Here is an 18,129-nt window from a genome sequence, read left to right on the forward strand (position 1 = left end):
GAAGTGATAGCTAAATCAATATGCCTGCATAACCTCTATATCAAAATAATATGACATGGAGGGCCAGAGGGATAGTTCAGTGGTTAAGGCACTTACTTGCCTTGCATGCCAGTTTCACCCCATCTCCACCACAGATGGTCTCCAGAGCACTGAAAGACCTTACTCCTCCGCAGGGAACCAAAAATAGTCCCTGGGTTTGGTCCCAAACTAAAGTAATCTGACCCTAGGATGAATTGTGCTAAAGACACTGATAAAAACATAAACATAGTTTATATCATATATTCATAACATACCTATCTATAGGTATACACGTATACCTATATCTATGTATACTATATATTATATATATGCATATATATGTATATATATAAACACACACACACAGAGAAAGAGAGAGATCGAATTTAAGGGGACCAAAAAAAAAAAAAAAAAAAGGTGGTCCTGTGGACAACCTGAGGGAGGGTGATGCGGCTGTGATAATAGATGGACAGGAAGGAGTTTTAACACCAGGCTCAAAGCCCTCAGGATGACCAGGGCAGAAAGGAGTTCAGCAAGAGAACAGTGTCAAGTCCCATGACAACTAGGCCACCCCACGGCAGGTCAGAGATTGCTTTCCTTCCTGCTTTCACACATTTCCTCTTCTTTGGGGAAAGAGAACCATGCAGAGAGGCAAGTGTGGTGGGTGTAGTGTTGAAGAAGGAAATGCTCTCCTTAGGACAGAGGGAGCCTCCCCGCTATCCACTGCGAGGTCATTGTTACAAAAGGACAGTCTGTGCCTCTGCTCTGACCTCAGAACATTTGCCCCAAGGAATACCATTTCAACTACGGCATTTGCTTTCACAAAACAGGACTTCTCCTTTAAAGACTTCTGTTGGTTTCTCCAGTTCCTCTCCCCACATCAAGCATAGTCCCCTTGGAAAGAAGTCAATACACATCAGAGTGAAGGCAAAGATGCCCACAGACACGATGAAGACCCTGACGGAAACTATACCTTAAAGCGATCAGTGGGGGATTCTTTCTTCCATGGGGTTCAAGTCCCCTGACAAACTAGCTCTCTTAGTGAACCAACAGGAAATAGTGTCCAGATTCACAAAGATAGAAGGCAGAGACCTACATAGCCCACTTTTATTAAGCCTGGAATGATGGAGAATATGGAAAAGAAATCTTTCTTCCTGTCAGCATCAATAAACCACATCTGCATTCACATCAGTTGTCTGGAGCCAAATCGGTAATGGATAGTCAGAGTTGATAGGGATTTTGAGATCCTTGGTAATAGAAACTGGGTTAAAATCTTTACCTAGAAACATGGTGATTGAATGTGATGCCTGATTCAGGCATGTAGTCTAGATGGGATGGGTATATGGGCTGAAAGGGACATTACTGGGGGACATTAACACAACTGGAGATTAGATAAACTGCATCCATGTTAAATTTCCTTAGCGTGGCCACTGTTTAAAGGTTATGGAAATGCTACAGACTGAATGTTTGTAGTCCCCAAATTCTTACGTTGACATCAGAAGAGATGAGACCTTTGGCCGATGAGCAGGCCATGAGGAAAGACTGCTCATGAGTGGTATCAGTGACTTTATAATAGACCCCAGAGTAAGCCTGAACCCACTTCTACATGGACCTGAGCATTAGGGAGCAGATGACAGTGATCCAGGAAGTGTTTCTTCATTAGATATTGAATGATATGATATGATTATGTCTTTGGTATGATATTGGGAGATGATTTTTGGTTTCTGAGAATGTTCATTTTATTCCCACATAAATTAATGGCAAGAGCATCCATACTGAAAAATCACCTACTAAATCATCACTGTCACTGTCACTGTCACTGTCCTCCAGTTGTTCATTGATTTGCTCGAGCGGGTCCAGTAACGTCTCCATTGTGAGACTTGTTGTTACTGTGTTTGGCATATAGAATACATCACCGGTAGCTTGCCAGGCTTTGCCCTGCAGGCAAGATACTCTCGGTAGCTTGCTGGGCTCTCCAAGAGGGGTGGAGGAATTGAACCTAGGTCAGTTGGGTCGGCCGTGTGCAAGGTAAACACCCTACCGCTGTGCTATTTGGAGAGCAAGAGAAACCTTGTTTTGTTTTGTTTTGTTTCTTTTTTAAATCTATATGGAGAAAGAGGGAAAGAGCCAGTGGGTAGAAGGCTGAGAAAGAAAGGGAGGGAGAAGGAGGAAGAAGCAGAGGTCAACATTTCGAGGCCTTGGGAAAGGGTATATCAAGGACTTGCCTATAGGGTTTTATACTCTATCCAAATAAAACGTTATCAAAAAAATTTTAAATCCTTTACCCCAACTTTCCCACTCATGATTGGCAATATGACCAGAATTCGAAGCCATGCCCTAAATCACATACCCTGTTCAAATAAACTGAGTTTCACTTGCCAAGAAGTGTTCCATCAAAACTCAAATAAGTGAATAAGTTTTTCTTGAAAATGAAGTTTCTGGAGTGAAATTTAATGAAATCAATATGGCCCTTGGCTAAAAATATTTCAAAATAACAAAGGGAGTGCCAAGAAAGTATGCTTCTTTAAAGATTTGAACATCACTAGTTCTGTGGTTGATCCAGTAACACATATCCAAAGTCCTTGGGTGTGGTATAGGGTTGGTTAATGACTCAGAAAAATGGCATCCACAAATCAGCAATTTTATTCCCAAAGCAACGAAATCCCCCTAAATGCCCATGGGAACATGATAAATGTGAATTCTAGAATAACACAGCTCTGTCAGCATATAAAACTCCTACTAGTTTCCATATTTATGTTATAAAGGCATTTTTCTTCCCTCAGATTGATAATTTAACGACAGTATTAAGCATGAAAACTTTTGCTTCTCATTCACTTTAACTTGGATACCGAGTGACATTGGTTCAGGGGCCCCTAATGCTACTATTGGACTTTGCATGGGTTAATAATGGAACATGGAATGTACATAGTCTGCTTATTCACTGCATCAAGTCACATTAACATTTATTTATTTATTTATTCATTTGGCTTTTTGGGTAACACCCGGTGATGCACAGGGGTTACTCTTCGCTTTGCACTCAGGAATTACTCCTGGCAGTGCTGGGAATTGAACCCAGGTTGGCTGCGTGCAAGGCAAATGCCCTACCCACTGTACTATCGCTCCAGCTCCTAACATTTAAAATTAAAAATGAGAACAAGATGAAAACCTTTGTCTATTAACTTTGGTTTTCATCTTCATTGTTTTGTCGTGTCTTGTTTTTCCTTTCTAAGTTTTTGTTTCCTCATTATTGTGTCATTTTTCCAGCTTGACTGGAACAGTGAGGAGCAGTGAAGCTCTACCCCTTATATCCTTTATTCTTTCAAATAAAGATCCCATTGTAGAGAGATGGAAAGCAGGAGGAAAGGGAATGAGCATGTGTGCATGCATGCATGCATGTGGGTGTGGGGGAGGTGTGTCTAAAAAGTGGTGAGATAGTTAGGAGTAGCCAGAAACTTTGGGGAAAGCAGCTCAAAACTGTGCAAAGGCTCTATTTTAAACAATGTATTCAGGTTACCACATCGTTACTGATGAATTTGCCTTTAAACATTCACTGAGAAATTGTAGTGCAAAACTCACTAAGAGTTTCTAACATAATAAGGTGATATAATATAGAGCCAACTTTTCTCCCAGGACTAATGCAAATTGGGGGTAAAGTTCTTCCACAAATGCCTTATTTACAGAAAATACTATGAAGTGGCTTAATTGTTTTCATCCAATTCATAACTTAGTTACTAAATTTAAACAAAGAAATTATACAAGTCCATGTTAAAGTGAACAAAAATTAGATGAAGGGACAAATCATTGCTTAGTTTTCAAATGTTGTCTCCAGTTAGAATTCTTTGTGTAACAACAATTCTCACAATGGAGACATTACTGGGCCTGCTGGAGCAAATCCATGAACAATGGGAGGACAGTGCTACAGTGCTACAGTGTTACAGTTCAAGAAAAAAATTTAGCTTTTCCCCTCAAATTAAGTGATTTAGATCTACTGTCAGTGCTCATGACCTCAAGTGACTTGAAAAAAATATAAAGCTTTAGAATTCAAAGCTACCATCATCTGGTCACTGTTTACCAGCATCTTAGATGAAAAGAGGTTTAAAAAAGGGATGGGGACGCAAATCTTAATTTGGTACCATCTTGAAGCATGTGAGGAAGAAAAAAAGAAAGTGTAGTGAAAAAAGGACAAGCAGCACCTTTCGACAGAGCTGGTCTGATGTCTAAGTGCTTGGTTTTCTTCTCACAGTTCTTACATTTTTGAATATTGCCTCGTCACTGTTGAGGGGCAGAAGTCTCAGAATACTAACAAATGAGTGGCATCTAAATGGCACAGAAAGGTCATCTGGGAAAAACTGTCACAGAGCAAAAATATAAAAATTGAAGATACCTTAATTTTGAAGTGGTAAAACACAGTTTGCCTTAGGTACGCATTATTTTTCTTTAGATTTAAAAACATGTGGAGAGATATTCCATGCTCATGGATAGAAAGATACAGCATTGTTAAGATGTCAATTCTTTCTAACTTGAACTATTGAAGCAATGCAAAGCCACTTTAAGTTTCAGCAAGCTATTTTGTGAATATTAATATAATGACTCTAGAGATAATATGGAGAGTCAGGGTGCTGGAGAGATATTTTAATGGGTTTAAGGGCATGCTTTGCATGTGGAAGGCCTGGGTTTGATCCCTGGCATCACATGGATCCTGAATGGGAGTGGTTTCCAAGCACACAACCAGGAGTAGTTTACAAATACTGGCAGGTGTGCCCCCGCCAAACAAACAAAGATTGGGTTAGAAAATTATTCAGAATAGAAAACATAAAATTCCAGAAGATTGACACTACCCAACTTCCAAATCTACTAGGAAACTATGGAAATCAAGATAGTAAAGTATTACTGAAAAACAAAACACAAGTAACTCAATGGAACAATACAGAGTCCAGAAATAGACACACAAATATACCCAATCAAGTTCTGACATATGTATATTCCACCAATTTCTGACAAAGGAAAACAACTACATAGTGAAGTTTCTGACAAATGATGCCAGATTACAAGTATTAATACTTGTAAAAGTATCTGAAAAGGCTCAGATGGTAAAAAACAACAACAACAACAAAAAACAAACAAACAAAAAAACAGTCATTGCCAAAACTTAGAAGGAGAGAAGAATAAATAGAGCAAAGAAGAGTTTGAGGGCATGAAAACTACCCATAGGATTTGATAATGATGAATACAGATTACTACCCATTTTTCAATATCCAGAGAATATACTGCTCCGAGAGTGAGCTTTTGGTAAACTATGAACTTTGTGTGGTAATGATGTGAACAGAAATGCATCAATTGTTACCAATATACTATTCTGGTGCAGGTGCATAGAGGAAGTTACAAGGGAATTTCCAGATTTCTGCTCAGTTATGCTGTGGACTGAACACTGTTCTAAAACATATGTCTATTTAAAAAAAAGAAGTGTGCAATATACATATGCAAATATATTTACACATTTCAAGAATTGAACAATCTTTTTTCTTAAAGTTTAACATGGACTTACCTACAGGAAACAACTCATTGTCCCTCTTGGCGATTAAACAGTAAGTTTACCACAGATTTTTCAGGGTGGACATTGGGGGGCTATATGGGTTTGGGGGCTGGGCTCTGACAAAGCATGAAGGAAAAAATCACTTCAAGGAGAAGTATGTGGGGTCACCGCATGTAAGAAGGCCAGATGACAACAGAAGGAGCCACCAGACACCCATGCTAGGCAGCACCCTGACACCCTGCTCTCTCATGCTTCGTCCCATTTCCTCAACTACCAGCGCTCGAGGAACAAACAGCATGATCTCTAGCCCAACATCTTAGTCAGAGGCCACCAGAGATGAGCTCCTGTCTTGGAAAGCAGACAGAGTGACTAGGAAGAGACCAAGCAGGAAGTGACCAGGTGAGATCCCACTGACAGCGGCAGGAGTAAAAACTGGACTCATGGCAAATTGGCAGCAGTTACTCTTCATAGCGTTTTTTGGCTATGAGCTATTCCAGGGAAATAGAAAATCATCACGGACCTGTTTCACTCTAAACATTATTGTGATTAGGTACCAGTAGAATCCCGCAACCCAGTCTCCTGAGGTGAATTCAGCAGGGGCACAGCAGAAGGGGGGCCCATGGGCAGGATGTGTGTGGACTCTAATTTCAGCATATGTCCACAGGGCCTGCTTCTCGCTGCACCTCACCTTTCTTCTTATCTGTTCCACTCCCCCTCCCACCCCACACACACACGCTTTCTGCACATCCTCTTACCTGACCAAAACAGACAAGACAATGATATGTGGACAGGGGTGAGGGGACAGTTGGGGTAACCAACCCTCTCGGTACTGCTTGACATTTCATTTAGAAAGTAGAGTATGGAGATTAAAAAGGGAGGCTTTCATCCTAGATCAGTTTCACAATGATGAGGTGAAAAATTAATACTGTTAGGTCTACCTGCAAGGCTGTGCCAAGAATTCGAGAGGTGGGACTGATATGATTATAAGAAGAAGTGATTAAATCACACAGCAATCCAACACACACACACACACACACACACACACACACACACACACACACACACACAGCACTCAGACACAGAAATGCAGGAAAGGGAGTGACTTTCCCACATGAAAACAAATTCTTTCCTTTGGCTCGAAAATTGCAATGAGACTTAATACGATAGGCTTTTCCTCACCTGATTAATAGATACAAAAGACAGGTGTTTATGGGCTGCAGGTATAGCAGGAGAATAAGTAGAAGCATATACAGGTTCCTACAGAGCAAAGCAAGAGGATTAGAGATGAAAAGAGAAGATTTATCAGAGCAGGGTAGGGAAAGGAGACACCAAAAAAACCTATTATTTATCTAGTAATGTTAATGTACTCATTGCAATTTCAGTTATGAGGTTTCACTTTTTTTTTTTTAGAGTGCTACAACAAACCTACACAAACACAGTAGATTCAATGGAATCAGTTTTGTGCAGCACTTAAATAGGTTAGTGACAGTGTTATTGCTCTTTATGTAATATATTCAGGTATGGAGAGGGGGCCTAGGATTTTTGAGCCATTGTATTTAATATAAAACAACATCTTCTTCCAAATGTTTTCACTATGTGATTTTTTTTTAAAAGAAAACACAACTTTAACCCACTATCTACATTCAGGATAGTAGGTGTCTCACCTGGGAGAAAAGGAAGCTACCGAACAAGCCAACTCATAGCCATAAGAAGAGAATGACCCGGGGGAAGAAATAATGGGCTAGAGTGTAGAGGACAGTGATGTTATGTTAGAGTCAGGCTTACCCAAAACAGATTAGAAACAGCACTATCATCTGCAAATCCTCCTTCTTCCTACAGGTTAAAACAAATAGGAAATGTTGCAGACTGTTGGAAGAGCAGGGTCTGGTTAGGGTGTAACAGTCATTTGCAGGTATTCTGTGTCTGGCTTCATTAGAAGCTTTGCATGCTCACACAATCCGGTAACACAGACACTGAGGAAACTCATCATCATCAGCAGCATGATTTCTTTTATTTGGTGTTCCCACCATTAGCCTTTTCTCTCTCCTTCTCATTAAACTGATTCTATTTTCTCACTGATCAGGAATTGGCTGTTTCAAGGCCGGCCCTAGTGAGTAGAGGAATGTGGCAGGTTCATCTTCCTTTTTAAGGACAGATGATGGGGACAGAGAAGGCTTAAATTGGCCTGTTGCTCCTGAAGCAGGATTAGGTATCAGTCCTAACTCACCACTGTTAACGACCAACTCTAAAATGGGATTTTAATCCCTGGGAAAGAAGTCGGATGTGTAGGATGATTATTTTTACAAAGGGTACAGGAGCCATATACTGAATATGTACTATAATATAATACTGAAAATGGGTAAGGACTTTTAAATAATTAGGTGGTAAAAATCAATAATGGCAATTTAGTTGTAATAAATGGACTCCTGCCAAGTCACTTTTTCCAAAATGCTGCTTTCTCTCATGTCTGATGGAATGAGTTCCTCTGGAAGAAACTATCCACCAGACAGGCTCAAGTGCACTCATTCCACACAGTGTAGACCCAGCCAAATCTACAAGCCATCCCAGCACTAATCATATATGTTACAGAAGCAAATGTGTGCATCAGGTTAGTACTGCCCTACATGAAATAAAGAACAGGAGGAAGACTAGAGAAGATGGGAGAGAGGCGTGAAGGAGAGAGACCTTGAGCTTTTTGTCATGAGAAAGAACAGTGAGCTAAGTAATCAATTAGTCCTCTTCTGGTCTGAATTATCAACCCTGATTCTGGGGGGTAAATGTGGAGAAGAAAACTTCTGTGAAATTACGTATCTTCTAAAACATGGTAGATCTTTAAGTAAAAAGAGAACAACACTTAGTTCCTATATCTATTAAGAGTTTCAAAGGAATATTTTCTTACTGTATAGGATCTCAAAGGAGATGCTGATTTAGAAGATGACAAATTTGTTTTTGTTTGGGGACATATTTGTAGAGACTAAAGTAAAATGGTTATAAATTTTCTGGTCATCCTTTTACATTTCTTTTAATGTGGCTACAAGAAAATAAGGTGGTGACTTACATGGCTCACATTACTTTCATTTTTTCTCATTAGGGCCCTTTCCCTGGTGGTGATGTGGGGAATAATGTTCAGCCCTGAGGTGCAGGCCTGCTTGGGCCCGGTGGTATCCCAGGCTAGTGGGACCATAACTGGGAGCCTTGTGGGGCGGATATGCGGATTGTGGACTGATCTCAGAGCCTTACACATGCTAGGTCTATGCTCAGACACTAACCATCCACTTGACCCTCGCATCACATTTTGATCAGCGGGAAGGGACTTGGGGGAGGTGATTTACAGAGAGCCTCCTTCCTCCACCAGCTGCAACTCCAGGGGCCAAGCACAAAATCCTGAGGAAGACTAACTGGGCACTGTTTGGTAGCCACTAAAACATGCTGTTTGAGAGGTGACAATTGAGGTCCAGGCGATTGGTCTGTCAAACCAATTCTTTTTTTTTTTTTTAATCTTGGTCCAAAAAAAAAAGATGGAAGGTTCTGGAGCATGCTGTCCAGAGCAGCTTTAGATGGGCAAGTTCAGAGTCACTGCTAGCAACACAGTCTCCTCTGTCCATTCATCCACAGGTCATCGGGGGAGGGTGGTCTTCCCATCTTGCGCAGTGTCTAGTCACTCAGCAAGAATCGAGGCTTCCTCAGGCTCACAGATGTGTCAGGCCTGAGACACCTCCTCACCTACCACAGAGTAGAGGGTGACAGGCCCTGACAGCTGCTGGCCCTGAAGAATCGAAGCTGAGGGCAAGTCAGGGGCCATGTGAGAACCACTTGACCTCAACAGAACCTGAGATTTCTCAATGTCTGCTACAAAGGCCGAAAATAGACAGGTTTATTTTAACTTCAAAGAGGGGACTGTCTTGGGCCAAAGTGAAGTAGGTCACCGAGGAGGAACAGGATTAGCGAGTCCATGATTGCTAGGGTCCACTGCATCCTGGGGCCCAGAGATGTCCCTTCACACCTGAGCGCAGTGCTACTCAGCACTCCAAGGCTCCACTCCCCTGGAGTCCAGCTGGGGGCAACGGTAGGGACCTTTTGGTATCTGTTGCCTTGGGAAAACCATCACTGAGCGTCACTGTGATGCTGATTAAAGTTTCTAGTCACCTTTCTGGGTTTACCGCCTCAAACAAACCGTCTATCTTAGCCTATAAGATACTGTCTCTTTCCTCTATCTGGCAGCTCTTTAAGCTTTCTGCTTTTCAATTTTAAGTTCCACATGGCCACACAGGGAGTTCAGCTTCCTGCATCTTCCCAAATGATGTGGAGGTATTTTCAAACCAGTGATTTTGGACCTTCAAGTCTGTGGGCATCGGGACTGCATTATTTGTAGAACTGGGTTCTTTCATGTGAACATTGCCTTTTCTCTCTAAAACTGTGTACAGATGCCTTTGAATGCCCAAGCACACTTGAGAAATTTATGTGACTGAGAATGGAATGTCTTTAGTCCCTAGCTTTAACACCATACATGTTTTGAAAGAGAATTCAAATAGCTGTCCTATGAAAACACAGAAGTGCCATCAAAACTATAGGCAGACCTCCCATAGGGACACCTGCTGAGCAGATATGTTGAGTGCATAAATGTCATAACTCATAGCTTTTCCACAGAGGTTTCATTTGCCTCTGCAACAGCAAAGGTTCAAGTGATCATCTGACTACAGTGTTTATTTCTTGTCTGTCTAAGGACTTTGGTTTGTTTGTTTTTGGCTAAGGACTTTGTTTTGTTTGTTTTTGGCTTTCTGGGACACACCCAGCAACGCTCAGGGGTTACTCCTGGCTCTGCACTCAGAAATTACTCCTGGTGGTGCTGGGGATCATATAGGATCCCAGAGATCGATCTCAGTTAGGCTGCATGCAAGGCAAAGGTCTTTACTGCTGCACTATTGCTTTGCCCCTGTTTAAGGACTTTTGATCCTAGAACTCACTGGTGCTCACCCTGCTTTGTGTCCACAAGAGCATTTGCTATCCCCGTGCCATCGGTGGGATTTACCATGGGTTTGGAAGGTGTGCACTGTTGGTTAAAGCTGGAAACTGTTACCGCAGTCCTTAACTCACCTAGACATTTGCATATGCCATTCTGGCTAGGGCTAGTACAATGTGGTTCTTAATTTTATCAAAACGTGTATCATGTTTTGCTGTGTATCCTCAAAACATGCATAACTGTGTGCCTATAAAGTAGGCTCAACACAATTATTAAGAATCCCTCGAGATGCATGTGGAAAGTAGACTATGGACTGAACATGTTTGCCACTCAATGCCTCTTTTGCAGACCACAACACCCAAAAGGAGAGAGAGAACACAGGGGATTGCCCTGCCACAGAGACAGGGGGGATGGGGGGATGGGGGTGGGAGGGATATTATCCATGGTGGTGGAAAATGGGCACTGGTGGAGGGATGGGTATCTGATCATTGTATAATTGAAACCAAAGCACAAAAAACTGTAAATCTACAACTTTAAAATAAATAAAATAAAATAAAGGGGAAAAAAAAAAAAAAGAATCCCTCGCAGATTACAATGACCGGAATCTCCATACTTTGACGTCTCAGCAGGGGAAATATGAGTCCATAGTTTATGGGCGACTTGTAACTGTTCACTAACAGTCAACTGTTTTTATTGTAAAGGCTTAAATAACATTGTAAAGTTGGACTTCATTGAAGGAGGTTTTTAATAAAAGTAAAATTGCACAGCTGGAAGATTAGAAGCTTGCTGGTGGCATTGCGTATGTGGTGGGGTGACCAGTTCACAGCACCTCGAATTTATCGGTTTTTATCAGGTTAAGCTGTTGTGTGACAGACTTTATTGTGTTCCCTAAGGCAGGATGTGCCAATGCTCCACAGAGTAGCGATTTACACAAGGCCACGCATGCTCAACTCCTTATGTGATACATATTGAAGCGTGATGTTAGAGAGAATGGGTTTCCCAAACATGGAGAACATTACCTTCTTCTTGAGTGACTGATCCATTTCTTGTATGTTCAGGCTGCTAGTGACAGATGTTTTGCCAAATTCCTGCTTTCTGCTCAATCTGTTTTTCCAATCTTCTTCTCCGCTTTTCTTCAACAATGCTAACCTAATGGAGAAACACACCAAACAAAGTTTTCAGTCCTGAACTCAAACTTGGAACATAATCATCACTTAGATAAATTTGAATTCTTTGGACAAAAATGACCTCAACTAATTCATCTTCTTGAATTTCCTTTAATCTGAAGAAAGAATTTCTAGAAAAATTATGAAGGTGCTCCTTTTCTAAGATGACCCAAGGATAGTAAAGCTGATTAAAATTCACCCTGAAATTTGACTTGCCAGATCAAAGATGTATTTAATGTCACCAAAGGGATGTCCTATTTTCCCTTGTCCTTGGTCTGAGAATGCGGAGATCAAAGGAAATGTCCCTAAGGAAAATATCTTCTAGTGATCTCTTCTGTTCACTAGATGAAGAGACATTTCATGACTAGTGCTGAATAATAATTATTTGCAGAAAATATAGGAGAAATATGTTGAAAACTTAAATATATAAGACATTGGCAATGGCTCTTAAGACAGAATCTCTTGGGGCTGGAGCGAGTACAGTGGGTAGGGCACTTGCCTTGCACATGGCTGACCTGGGTTCCATCTCTGGCATCCCATGTTGTCCCCTGAGTGCTGCTAGGAGTAATTCCTCAATGCAGAGCCAGCAATAACCCCTAAGCATCACTGGATATGACCCCAAAACCAAAACCAAAATCAAACCAATGTCCCAAGTCGTGTTCTTCTCCTCCAAATGAACTTGATCTTTCCAATCTATCTTATTACAGACGCTATTCTTTAAAACCCATTTAAAAAATGATTCCTTTAAAACTTCCCCGAGGAAAACCTATATACAAAAAAAGAATCTAATTAACTGAGATTTTTAAATAACCTACTTCAGTTCAATTATGGTGTGACATGATCTAAAGCTGCTTGGACATTATAATCCGTGAATGTTTATTATTGCTTACTCTCTTTTGTGAACATGAGCTGTTTCTGCTAACCATATTACAATGAATGAGAAACCATTAGGCATTTAAGCAGGAAAAACACAGGAAAGAAAAAAGGCAAAAAAGTGGTGATCAAAGTATCAGGTCCTTTTTCTTCTCCACTGAACATCATGTGCAGTTCCTTATACTTTATTAATGTAGAGCCATAGTATAATTTATTTTTGTATTTCAAATTTTGGGCCAAAAACTGCTTGGAGACCCAGGCCTTGTTTCTGAAAAGACAGATTGTACCCACCACTGCCCCCCCTACCCTGCTAAAAGTAACCCTCCAAGAGGACAGGGTTAGGAGAACTTTCAGGTTGGGTCCCAAATGATTTGGGACAATTTAACAAAATCAAATTCATCCACATGAACTGGGCTTGAGGATGTGGTTTTTTGGTTTTGTATTTTTGTTTGGACTTTTGGGTCATACCCAGCTGGTGCTTGGGACTTACTCTTGGTGGGGCTCACGAGACCATATATGGGATCAAATTGAGGTTGGCTGTGTCCCTTAACTTCTGTACTATCTCTCCAACGCCTGGTTTTTGAGGATTGTCTTCAAAAGAAGTTTCCAAATGTTTGGAGCCTCATGAGACAGTAGTAGGGTTTCCTGGCTAGATGTACTAAGAAAGAATAAATGGACTAGGAAAAATGAAACTGGTTATCGTTTTCACATATAGTTCTCCTGTTTCTCAGGGATTTACACAGCAACTTCCAAGAAATGGCAAGTGTTACCCCCAAGCCAACAAGCTGGCATGTGAGTGCACCCAGGCCCAGGGGCTTGCTGTATAAAAGGCTGGCACATGCTTGTGGGCCGGAAAATGAGGTTCCCACCTAGGGAGTCCCACCTCCCAGGCTGGGACTGTTTTCCAATCTCCATCCATCCATCTGTGTTCTAGCCGACTTGATACATTTCTGCCCTAATGTTTCATGAACTGCCCAGCTTTCTGGTTTTTTTAGTTTAGGTTTTTTCTTTTTTTAATATTCATCCATTCTAAGAAGCTCACATCTTGCTTTTAAATGTGCTGGCAACATCCACAGCAGGTACTTCCAAAGATTACAGAGTAACCCAAATAATCTGGGCACATGTTCAATTGAGACCACATGGTACCTGGAGCCAGCCCAGGTGGTCTACCAAGAGCAATTGATGTATAACTCAGAATCAACACGCACTGAGACCAAAATGTATTATTCTTGTCCCTCTCCATTTCCCTCTAGGTATTCAACAAGCAGAGGCGGGGGTGGGCCCTTCCTCTCTCCTGCAATCTCACACCCCCCCTGGCTCAGGGCACAACACTGGGCATTGGAGAAGGCCAACCAGTGAATGTCTCGTCTGTCCCATGACATAAATTACTGCTTTGCAATTCAAACAACTGTCAGCACTTTCAACATCCGCCCCATCCAACTGCTATTTGCGGGGCTGTGAAGTTGGGAGCCTGAGCATCTGCTTAGTCTGAGGCTGAGAGCCCAGAGAGTGGCACTGAGTTAGCCTATTAACCCCCAGGCTGGCTGGGGGCCATGGTGCTGTGAGCTAGCCAGGCTGCCCGGGGCAATGTCTGTTCCTTCAGCCACAGCCCACGCTTTTGTGGCAGGGAAGACTGGCCTGGGAAGGCTGTTCAGAGGTACTGCTCCAAGAGGCCTGCAGGAGGAGAACAAGTCCTACAAGCTCCCACAGCAGTCGGGAATGGGTCATGAACAGGAGAAAGACACAGTTTAAGGACATTCTTTTCTTCACCCTTTAAAACTGCTCCTGCTTCCTAGAACGCATTAGCATAGGTTCCAGATAGACTGTATCACACCGATTAAAATGTTCATCTGTGTTGTGCCCTGATCTTGGCCTTGGCGCATTTGCAGGTGGGTGGAAGGAATGAATATACCTTTGAAATGAGGACAGAGTGAAAATCAGAAAAGGAAGTAGGGGGGAATGATACCCCTCTCCCACCGTCTTACATAGACCTGGGGCCCTCTACTGGTGGAAACCTCTCAGTTGTGAGAAAAGAACCTAGAATGTGCTGGGAAAGTTTGAAGGGCAGAGGCTGGAGGGGCTTGGGGCATCCTGGGGGACTAAGGAACCCAGCCAGCCCCTATAAGGCAGAAACCCGCCAGCTGTGAGTGGCAGGGGGCGGGTTCCTCAGCATCTTGGGAGTTCAGCCGAGACCTCACACTCCCCCAGCTTCGCCAAGGGAAAGGACAGTTTTTCTTACCTTTTTTAGTCATCTTCTCCCCCAAATATGACCTGAAGCACAGGGGCAGTTGTTTTCATTATTATAAAAATAAAATTTCCCAAAGTCTGGTGTACTTTGAAAGAGGTAACAAAGGTTTATCCCTTGATCATATCAACATCGATCATACCAACATTAATTTGATCTCCAAGACTTCTCAAAGAAGTTCCCAAATAGAGATAACTTAAACCCCAATAAATCATTTAGTTAGCTAAGGACTTTTTAAAAAAATTGTCTGGTGAGGAGAAAGCAGATTGTATTCTAAGTTTTACCTGAATTGTTGTTCAGACTTGACATTTCAGAAGTCAGGTAGGATGAAAAAGAAAAAGAAAAGAAATTTGAAGCATTGTTTTCTTCAACAAAAAAGGAAAAGGAATTTATAGGTGCGTTTTCTTCACCATCAATCATATTCTACAAGATGTAGAGCTTGAGGATTGCTCACTGTTTCTCAGTTGCTACAATTTTCTAAGCCTTTTCCCTGAATAAAAAATGGAGAACATTGCCTCTTTCTTGTTTTGGTTTTGGTTTTTGGACTACATCTGGCAATGGTCAGGATTTACTCCTGGTGCTGGGATCACTCAAGGATCACTCCTGGAAGGGTCCGGAGGACCATATGGAACACCAGGGATAGAACCTGGTAGGCCACACGCAAGGCAAGCACCCTACCTGCTGTACTATCGCTTTGGCCCCCACCATGACCTTTCTCTAGAGGCAGGTGGTGGGGAGATCTGTGCCAAGACCAGGCCAGCAGCCTCCATGGCTCTCAGGACATAGAACTCAACGGGTTTATGCCCTGCATGGATAGAGACACAAAAACCAGGCAGAGGAAGGGAGGATCACTAGGCAGGTCTGCTGTTACATAGAAAAAGGATGCATAGAAATCTACCTGGTCCTATTTCTTAGCCTGACTCAGGGAAGTGAAAGCAAGATTTAAAAGAAGCCACTCAAAGGGCACAGGAAATAGGGACAAGAATGCTGGAGGCAGTAGAAACATTCCTAACATGGCCAATCATATAAGAAGGATCGGCAGACAGACACATACTGCATCCAAAGTTCTCTGTCCCAAGGGTGGGCAATTGCCCATCAAAGCCTTACAAAGGAGGATACCTATTCTTATTTTCTGCTGGGATTTTAGTCCAGGAATATTGCTGATATATAAAACTTGTGTATAAGTGATACTTGTAATTTACTTCTTTCAGTGGCATCTTTTCCCTTTTACCTAATCAGCTAGCAATGATTAGATTTCTGCAAAGGAATTCAATGATTATGGCTTCTTCTTACTGGCAACTGCCAAACTACCTCCCTGAATCAATGATTTAGAGTATCTATTATTCCGCTTCATTTATTTTTTCTTTTGGGGCCACACCCAGTGGATTCAGTGGTTTTTACTGGGTTACTGCTCTGTGCGAACAGGACTTTGAGGTGCCAGGGACATAACCTGAGTCTCCTGTATGCAAAGCATGTGTTCAGCTCTGAGAGTTGCCCCTAAGATATCACTCTTTTATCTCAATTCCTTATGCCTTAAAAATTCCTTCATTCTAGTGGATCTTACAAATTGTGAGTTTTAAGTAAGGTGACAGAAAATATAGTTTAATAATATTACAAAGTTGTTAAAACAAAGGCTTCCTAGTATTTTATGGATTATATTAAAAAGCTTGGCTTGAATAGCAGAATGAAGAATGTTCATCGAGACTTGATACAGTCTTTGGTAGGCTGAAATGTGTCTAAAAGAGGAAGAGTGAGTGCATGAATCCGCCAGACCATGAAATGATTGAAAACAGTGGGAGGTATCAAGGAAGACTCTAATGAGCAGAATCATAAAGGAGAGACAGTGGAAACAGATCTAATCATACTGAAGAATCAACAAGAATCTCCTTACCCATTTTTCTATCATTGTTCCATCTTTGCTATAGAATTCAAAGGTGGGTAAAGCTCAACAAGCGAAACATGACTTAAAATATTTAGCATTGATTCTTTACAACTGTCTAATTTAAAGTATTCACACTGGACATACTTTTTTTTTTATTACTGCTACTTTTGAACTGCCTTCACAATCCAGTTAAAATCCTTTACACACATATCAACATTTCACTATTATTTTGAATGAAATGGAGTCAGTGTTATCTGGTGCACAGACATCCTCTTTCACAGCTCTTGCCTAGCAGAAAATGTCCAAGTGCAGCTCAGAAAAATCATCCATTTTACTTTCTGCAAAGTCAACAAGACTTAACGTCTAATCCCATATATCGAACATATGAATTTATCTTCATTCCCCCTCTTTGACCAAAAGCCCTGAGCCACGTGTGTGCAATTTAAAGCCACAAATGTATGTTGGAGAGGGAAGGCACCAAGACAAAAAAATCGGTTTCTGTCTCCTGACAATCAGGGAACTGGGCCTGGAAAAGGGAAATGGAATCACAGACAAGAGAATCAAGCTCCATCTGTTTATGCTTCTTTCCTCATCTGGATCTGAATGGGCACTTTTCTTGAGCCAAAGCATGGGGATAGAAGCAGTCTCTATTATCCTCTCATAAAAGCACACTCCCTCTGGCATTGGAGCCAAGATTTCATCTTTGCTTATTTCTTAGATCTTTTCCTAAAAGTGAGTAGCCAGTCCCTCCCTACTAGAAGGAGTTGCCAACACTGGCATCTGATTACCTTTCTTTAATGGACATGGTTTTGCTTGGTGAGTCAAAGCTGTCCTCCATCATTGGCACTTTAATCTCTCCAGAGGCAAACACAGCATTTGAACTCTTGTAGAGCTTCTCCTGGGCTGCTTCTGCAGGATTCGGCTGCTTCCAAGATCCCGGGGTTGCAGGCTGAGCTACACTTTTCCCAGCAGCTGTGCCTGTCTGCTCACACAGAGGCTCCCCAAACTCCGTTGCTGAGAAGGAAAGGAGCAAGGTCAGCACATACTCCTCCAGGCAAACAATATTCCAGCTATTCACCCCTCAACACTTCTGCACTTGGAGTTCAATCTGTGGGGGCACATGGCGGGTTACCCAATCCAGGCCAGTTTATGCAAATCTGCAGCACACACTCTTCTATGAGAAAGCCCAGTGTCCCAGTGGAGTATTCCACACAGACAGTCCTTTGGAGACAAGTGGCCTTTGCCTATGTGTGAGACATAGGCAAGCTTCAGACACAAAAACTTTCCACGCCTCCCAAACAGGACTCTTCCCATTAAAATCCGCTGGACTCACAAAACCAACCAATGAGGATCACTTATACAACACCCTTTGGGGGAGTGAGAAAAGAAATGCAAGTCCCAGTCAGTAGAGCTCGCTAGCCTGCATCAAAGTAATGCAGGGGAAGATTCCGC

At 41.9% G+C, this 18,129-nt stretch overlaps 1 protein-coding gene across 2 annotated transcripts in view; it reads right to left on the bottom strand.

The window, feature by feature from the left end:
• SVIL (supervillin) overlaps nt 1–18,129 on the bottom strand; it is a 229,567-nt gene that overhangs the window by 40,052 nt on the left and 171,386 nt on the right. For both annotated transcript variants that reach the window (XM_056133474.1, XM_056133483.1), the window contains 2 exons: nt 17,466–17,691; nt 11,531–11,660 (listed from right to left, as the gene is read on the bottom strand). In XM_056133474.1, coding sequence (XP_055989449.1) covers nt 11,531–11,660; nt 17,466–17,691 — 356 coding nt within the window. The remainder of the gene's footprint in view (nt 1–11,530; nt 11,661–17,465; nt 17,692–18,129) is intronic.

This window comes from Sorex fumeus, unplaced genomic scaffold (assembly GCF_029834395.1).
Source record: "Sorex fumeus unplaced genomic scaffold, SorFum_2.1 ptg000007l, whole genome shotgun sequence".
Classification (NCBI taxonomy): Eukaryota; Metazoa; Chordata; class Mammalia; order Eulipotyphla; family Soricidae; genus Sorex; species Sorex fumeus.